The sequence below is a fragment of the Centropristis striata genome, chromosome 13 (genome assembly GCF_030273125.1).
Source record: "Centropristis striata isolate RG_2023a ecotype Rhode Island chromosome 13, C.striata_1.0, whole genome shotgun sequence".
In the NCBI taxonomy this organism is placed as follows: Eukaryota; Metazoa; Chordata; class Actinopteri; order Perciformes; family Serranidae; genus Centropristis; species Centropristis striata.
Genome location: NC_081529.1, coordinates 682,748 through 690,738, shown reverse-complemented (window position 1 = coordinate 690,738; position 7,991 = coordinate 682,748). Strand labels below are relative to the sequence as shown.

The 7,991-nt window shown below is 35.3% G+C and overlaps 1 protein-coding gene across 1 annotated transcript in view; it reads right to left on the bottom strand.

The window, feature by feature from the left end:
• Positions 1 to 276: 276 nt before the first annotated feature.
• tspan34b (tetraspanin 34b) overlaps positions 277 to 7,991 on the bottom strand; it is a 12,464-nt gene continuing 4,749 nt past the window's right edge. Inside the window, exons 2-8 of the mRNA XM_059348573.1 lie at positions 5,804 to 5,881; positions 4,807 to 5,022; positions 3,368 to 3,442; positions 3,173 to 3,280; positions 2,519 to 2,656; positions 2,317 to 2,409; positions 277 to 943 (exon numbers count right to left, since the gene is read on the bottom strand). Coding sequence (XP_059204556.1) covers positions 884 to 943; positions 2,317 to 2,409; positions 2,519 to 2,656; positions 3,173 to 3,280; positions 3,368 to 3,442; positions 4,807 to 5,022; positions 5,804 to 5,860 — 747 coding nt within the window. The 5' untranslated portion in view covers positions 5,861 to 5,881 and the 3' untranslated portion in view covers positions 277 to 883. The remainder of the gene's footprint in view (positions 944 to 2,316; positions 2,410 to 2,518; positions 2,657 to 3,172; positions 3,281 to 3,367; positions 3,443 to 4,806; positions 5,023 to 5,803; positions 5,882 to 7,991) is intronic.

The window sequence follows — 7,991 nt, the reverse complement described above, 5'->3', positions numbered from 1 at the left end:
AAAAAAGACACAAAATGACCAAAAAAGACACAAAATGACTAAAAAAAGCCACAAAATTACCAAAAAAGACACAAAATGACAAAAAAAGACACAAAATGAGCAAAAAGACTAGAACACATTAACACATGAACACTTTAACACAGTGGAGACAGAGCTGACTTCCAAAATGATTTGGCGACCCCCAGAAATCATCTCGCGACCCCAATTGGGGTCCCGACCCCAAGGTTGAGAACAGCTGCTCTAAACAACCAACTCAAAAACTCACCAGACTCTAGAAATACTTTGAAGTTTATTTCAAAATCGATCACTATACAACATACATACAAATAATGCATTTCTGTTGCTATTTTCCAAGCTGCATCATGGCAACAACATTCACAATATAATAATATAATATATATAATAATAATAATAATAATAATAATAATAATAGTGCTCCCCGAGTCCAACATGGCAGCTTAGTTTCATTACCACAATGATCACAGCATCATGTGATTCCTCATTAACTGGCCGTGTTACAGACGGGAGCAATGATGAACATTAATAATAACATTTATAATAACATTTATAATAATATTTATAATAATATTTATAATAATATTTGGTGCAGGAGGCAGTGTGTGTAGCCTGTTTTATAAAGTCTAGTCTTCTTAAGAAATAGATCATGTACATTCATTTGCGGCGTCTATTAAATAGATTTAAATGTAGTAAAATAGATTTGTTATGTCATTCAGTGAGTCTGATTGCACGAGATGGGACATGAAGTGTCGTAATGATTAGGCGTTTCTGCAGGATAAAGGCGTGGCCTCCCTCTGGAGGAGATATGGCAGTAAAAACACTCCAGTGATTAAAATGATTCTGCGAAGGCTTTCGTCACCTGCAGTTATGCCTCCCTTGATTTTATTTTGGTGAAAAGGATCATGGAGACAATCATGGCACATATCTGAGGAGAAAATAAATGCATACATATATATATGAGTAAAACATACAATTAAAAAAGTCAATATAAGGAAATGTGTCCAAAATAATGATATATTTAAGGCCTTTTTGTTGTTAATGTATTTGCAATATCTAATTATTAGGGCCGGGGCTTTAACGCGTTAATTAAGATTAATTAATTACACAAAAATTGCAAAAACACGTAAAAAAATTGTCGCATTTTAATCGCACTAGCGTGGATTGTGTTTTACTTCAAAAACCAAAGTATTCTAGTTTACAGAAGGTCTACCTACCTATAGGCTACCTGGATTTATCAAATGTTCTATATTTATAAATATGCTATTGCTACACTTAATGGCAAACATTGCACTGGTCTGTTGGACTTGAACAAAAATAAACAATATTTTTGTTGCTTAAGCTTATGTATTCAGTCATTATTCAATGGTATACTAAAAATCCATGTGAAAAAAATTACTTCTCACTGTTCTCAGGTCAAATATTTATATGCGATTAAAATGCGATTAAATGCGATTAATTTCGATTAATTAATTACAAAGCCTCTAATTAATTAGATTAATTTTTTTTATCTGTTAAAAAACAACAACAACCATTTTGTTTGTTTAAATGCAGCTTATTAAGATGTATATTTTTATTTATTGCTAGGGAAACCTCTATCGGCCATGATGAACAAATGCAGAAGCCTAAAAAAAAAGTCCTTCAGACCAGAAGAAACCACATAAATAGTTTGACCCTCAAGGACGACCCACAGTAACATTTCCAGAACAAGTGCCTCTGCCGTAGCAGGACATCAACAGGTCCTTATAGCTCAGCATATGTGTCAACATGTTGTTAGTTTAGTCAACAAACCTACTTGTTTAAGGTTTGGACAAAAAGTACATGGTTAGGCCTATGAAAAGAGGACAGTCAGGCTAACTGGCTACGATGCGCTGTGTAAAACACTCTAAAAAGTGCCGGTCAGAGCTGCTCTGATTTTCTTTTTTTTATAAAAGCCTCCTTCAAATAATATAGGGATACATGTTCAAATAATCTGGGAGCCAGAACTATGCTAAGTTAGCAGCTAACACACTAGCACTAGCTAATGAACTTGGTTAGCAAAGGTTAGCAAAGTGAACAGCAGATTCCTTGAAGTGTCTTTTAGTCCAACTGAACAAATCAAAACTAGAAACAACACATTGTTTACAATATCTCACTGACTTCTCCTGACTGCCTCCTTCAAATAATAGCCTGCCCCGATTATTAGCCGGACACCAAACTGATCTTTTATTAATAGAAGCCCCGGCTACTATCGGAGGAGATACGGTATGTACGGCTAATAATAAAGAGGACCCTGCAGATGAACAGAATGATAAATCGTACCTCCAGAGCTGCTATCCCCAGGGCCACTCCAACAATAACCACCATGTTGTCATCAATCAGCTGCTTGATCTTTGGGAAACATCCGGGGATCGACTGCAGACAGCAGGGAGGAAGGAAAACAAGTTAACATTATTCATTTTAAATGGTTTTGTATCATGCATGTGGATGTTTCTGTTGTTTCTATTCTTTCTAAAGTCCATACCGTGACACCGGTAGCGACCGTCTGGTTACATGGGTTATCAGAGGCGGGACAGCACTGAGCAGGGAACATCTTGTCATGGTCCTTATAATACGGAGAGTCCTCAAAGTCTGATGAGTTGTAGAATCCACAACATTTTAACTGATATGGACACAAAGACAGCAAACGTTACTCAAAGGATCAATTCAAAGGTGTGAAAATGATCTAACATTCGTTCTTTCCATTTTCAATTGGCAATCAAAAATCAAATAACTGGTTATTTTGTTATTTGTTTTTTATTATAACACAAAAAACTTGACTACGGAGAAGTGAGTGACGGCTCACTTGACCGCAAACTTCCGGGTCACGTAAACCCGACCAATTAAATATTAAAATCTAATTCAGTCCTGGTGCCCGTTTTTCCATTTCGTCTTTTTGATCTGAGCCTGATATTGAAATATGAAAAAAAACAAGCATTTTTTTTCGTTTTTTGTGTTATAATAAAAAACAAATAACTTTTTTTTAATTTTTATTTATTTAACCTTTATTTAACCAGGAAAGTCTTATTGACATTAAAAATCTCTTTTACCAAAGAGTCCTGGCCAAGACAACAAAACAAAAAACACAGTCAATTTTTCATTGTTTGATTTTTTATGGCCTATTGAAAAGGAAACTTACTGTGGTCATGGTGGTGTTCCACAGTCCTGTGATGTCTGGATTACTCCCAAAGTCCTTCTTGATGTTTTTTACTGCAGCTGTGCCAAACTTGGCAATCAACTCGTCTGCCTGAAATGCAAGAACACATTTAGCTAGTACCTGAACGCATCACCATCATGATAACCAGGCTGCCAGTATATCAGCTGTGGAACTCACCAGCGGTCTGAACACTAAGATCACCACGGCTCCGGCTACCTGGGCGATGAAGACCAGCAGGACGATGATGAAGAACTAGGAAAGGGCAGAATGTTAAACATTTTATTGGAATAGGATTTTAAAAATCAACTTTTCTCATCGGGAAATGTGTTAAGATTTATTTTCCTCATCAGTACAAAGTAAGCCGCATTAGTGTGTTTAAATTCTCTAATTTCTTCTCGTTTTGACTTTTTTTTCCGCGATTTCGACTTTTTTTCGCGATTCTGACTTCTTTTCTCAAATTTTAATTTTTTCTATTGACTTCCACTTTTTCCTTCTCATTTTGACTTTTTTTCGTGATTTAAACTTTATTTTTCTCATTTTGACTTTTTCTTCATGATTTCTACTTTTGTTTCTCATTTTGAATTATTTCTCTTTCTCATTTTAAATTAGCACCTTTAAAAAAATTTTTTTTTTTTTTAAATACAATTAAAACATACAGCCAACTTGGATGAAAACAATTGAAACGGTTTGTGTAGTAAGTTAAGTTTTCATGCACTAAAATGGTGCTTAAATGTTAAAGGAATTGTTTTTTAAAGGTAAGGTAGGTGGTAGACTGTATAAAAAATAATGGCATATTGTTTTTTTGTAACCAATATGTGCAGAACAGATTGGGATTCATTATATTGCTTTGAGTATAATTTACGACTGACCATATCTTTATGTGTTTATTTAATTATTAATATTATTATTATGTGCTTATGTAATTATCTTATTGTGTAAAGACTTGTTTTAAGGATTGACATTGTGAGATTTTTCATGCTTTTCAATCTCTTCAACTGTTGAATATGGTGAGTTTTTACCTCAAATATTGGCTCCAGTTGAGAGTTTTAGTTGCATGTTTAAATGTTATTGCAAAAGCATTTTCTATCACCAAAACATGCTCGTTTCAAGTATTGCTGACTTATTTTAATGTTACTACATTTGGGCTCTTCAAGCCACAAGTGCTCAAAATAAGAATATTTGGATTTCTTTCAAGACATCATTGTTGTTTTTTTTCCAGTGCTGAGATATTTCTTATTTATTTAAAGAATTCTTACAAAGAAAAATTCACTTACTGCACTGGCAGATAATTGTATTTGTTTCGAACATGTATTTACTTAATTCTACTTTATATATTTATATAATTACACTATTGTTTTAATGCATACAATGGCACTAAATTGATGGTACAGTGAATGCATGACATGAATATACTAAGTGCTGAGATGATGAGAATGTATCTTTTCTATTTACTATTTATTGAGATGAGATAAGAATGTATCTTGTTATTTACTATTTATTATGCTTTTTTTATGAGTCCAGTACCTGAGTGCATTGAATTTCGTTGTATTTCTGTGCAATGACAAATAAAAATCTAATCTAATCTAATCTAGTTATTTATTTCAGTTGGTTCCTACCAGCAGCAGCATGCAGCGGCTCTCTCTGACGGCTCCGCAGCAGCCCAGGAAGCCGATGACCAGCAGGATGGCTCCCAGAGCGATCAGCAGGTAGCCCACGTTGAGCACCTGGCTCAGCTCGTCTGGAGCGTTGTCAATCTTCCCGATGAAGCTGAAGATGGAGCCGCTGTCCACCTTCACCCAGATCCCAACGCCCAGGATGGCAGCGCCCGCCAACTGGTGGAGGGACGGCAAGAAAAAGAGACAAAAGTGGAGAAATAGTTGAAGGATAGACGGATTTCAGAATAAAGGCCTCCTATAAGAAGTGAGCAGCATTTATGGGTACAAGTCAGGAACCGGCCTACCTTACAGATCTCAAGGGTGCTGAGTCCAAAAAAAATGGTTCCCAAGCGAAATTTTGAGTTTTTGACCTTCCAATTTGTATCAAATGGCCACCAAATTGCCCATCTTGCTGAGAAGATGAGGAAATTAAGTTTCTAGATCTATAGTCTAGGGTCAGAGCAAGGATATAGTGGAGGCTCAGTGCCTTTATTTTTATATATATATATATATATATATATATATATATATATATATATATGCAAAATACCAACTGGAACATTTCAAGTAATATTGATTGAATATTTATGTCGGCCTTAAAAAATGACACAAATAATGCTTAATTTCACCTTAAACGTTGATATTTTTTATATATATATATATATATTTTCGAAATAATAATAAGGAAAAACATAATAGTCTCATCTCTCACAACAGAAGTTCATGGACGGACAATACTAAACTGCTTTTAAATAAAGTTCTTCCACTGAAAAATGTCCTTCAAATAAAAATGCAAACAATAGTTGGACAGCTGCATCCAGCATTAGACGTTTGGTTCATTTCTGTCTCAGAGTTACCACTTTTTTCTTTTCTTTGCACTTTGTTTGCATATTTTCCTACATCTTTCCCAGTGTAACCTACTTTTTATGCACACAGAAGTAAAATGTAAACAACTTACAAAGATGACACCGTTGAACACAACCATCATAAATTTGAGGAATCCAAAGCACCCCATTGTTGCTGCAGATTGTTCTACCTATAGAGGGAAAAACAGAGAAAAAGCAACACTAATCAGCATTTTACTGTCAGTTACGGCTTTTTATATTGTCTTTCTTATGGAAAAGATTACAGAACAATTTAACCCTGATTATGTTGTTATGTTCGTGTTTTCAGGAACACCAATAACTCGGGACATGTTTAATTATCCAAAAGTGTCATAAACTAAAAAATCCCAATAAACATTGTTTATATTTCATCATAAACCCTTTATAGGACTCCTGGAAATTGAAAATGTCAACCCTGAAGTGTTATTGGAGGATATTACAAGACTTTTTGCAAAATGTTTCATTTTTATATTGCAAATTGAGGTCAATAGAGTCATTATTATTATATTATTTATTATAGTCTCTTAACACTAAATAAACAATAACACATCATCTGCATACATCACCACTTTATCTTTTACTTTTAAACTATTTATTATCTTTTTAGACTACTTATTACATATGCATAATGTCTGAATGTCTTTTTTAAAGCACCTTATATATGAGAAGCACACGTACATTTAGTTGTATACTTTTTTAATACAATGACAATAAAGTAAAGCTTGAATCTTGTGTGATTTACTGATTGGTCAGATGCCACAGTGTCACAGAAACCCATATGGTTCTATGAGGAGACCTGTTATAGATGTCTAAAGGCTCAAGTTACCAAATATGGTTCTTTGCCTGATAAAGGGTTTACTCCATAACTAACCATTTCAATCAATATTTACTGCAATGGTGTTGTTATGGGGCAGCTGTGGCTCGGTTGGTAGAGCGGTCAGCCATTGATCGGAGGGTTGGTGGTTCGATCCCCGACCATGGCAGCTACATGTTGAAGTGTCCTTGAGCAAGATACTGAACCCCAAATTGCTCCTGATGCTGCGTTCATCGGTGTGTGAATGAATTCCCAATGGTGGCAGGTGGCACCGTTTAGGGTAGCCTCTGCCACCAGTATGCGCTAGCTTCAGTTAGCAGCTAGCATCAGTTAGCTGCCAGCATCAGTTAGCTGCTAGCATCAGTTAGCCGCTAGCTTTCGCTAATGACCGAATTTCCCAACAAAGAAATAAGAGTTATCAGAACTATTGTCCCTTGTTGTGAACCCCAACTTAAAGATATAAGTAACAACAATTCACCAACTTGTTTTTGAGCAGACAACTGGCTTCCTTTGTTGTGCTAACTTACATTATTGCCCTAAATGTCAATAATTTATATTTCCAAGTTTTACCAACTTAAATCACTGTTTTAGGCCAAAAAATACAAGTCCGCTTTTTTGCAGTGTTCCACTAAAACACCAGTTTAACTCCACTCTGCACACAGAGCACAGTGGTGTTAGTCATGTTGATGTGTTGTCCTTATAGTGTCACAGATCATTATGCTCTGTGGGGACTGTGCTGTTTCCTGTATCAAGTGTGAAAGAACAGGTGAGGGGAAAACACCTGCCACTTTCCCAACTCCTCACCTTTTACCCTTTGTGGACTGAATAACTTATCTTTGTCAAACACTCAGAGTGCCCTGAGCCTTTTATTTCCACTCCAAGGACATTTGCTTGCCCCAAACAGAGAAGTTGGGTGAGGGCTTTGTTTAGTTCAGAATGAATGTGTGACGCTGGAGGAAGTTAGTCTCACTGTATTTAGTGGAAAGCCTTTCAGAGAGCCGCTGATATGCAAATGAACAAAGGAGCCAAACTTAATAACACAGAAACACAAGAGACATGGAAATGTTTCCCCTCGCTGCACATTTCCCCTTTTGCATTCAAATGTAAAACATTTTCCTACAAGGTCTAAACACACATGACACGGACACAATACTGATAATATTAAAGACTCGTTAGACTTTACACTGTAAAAAATGTCTGTAGGTTTTACGGTGAAAAACTGCTACATCATGAAAATAAAAGACGTAAAATGATAAATGAGTTAATTCAGTTTTAGTAACAATGAAACATTGTAAATGTTTATATCGGCCAAAACAGGATTTTTTAAAGTTTTAAAAAAATTACTCCACTGTAAAAAAGACTGGCACCGTGTGTGTAACAAAAATATACTGTAATATATATACAATATATATACAAGCATCACTGTAATTTTTCCATTCAACCTTTTG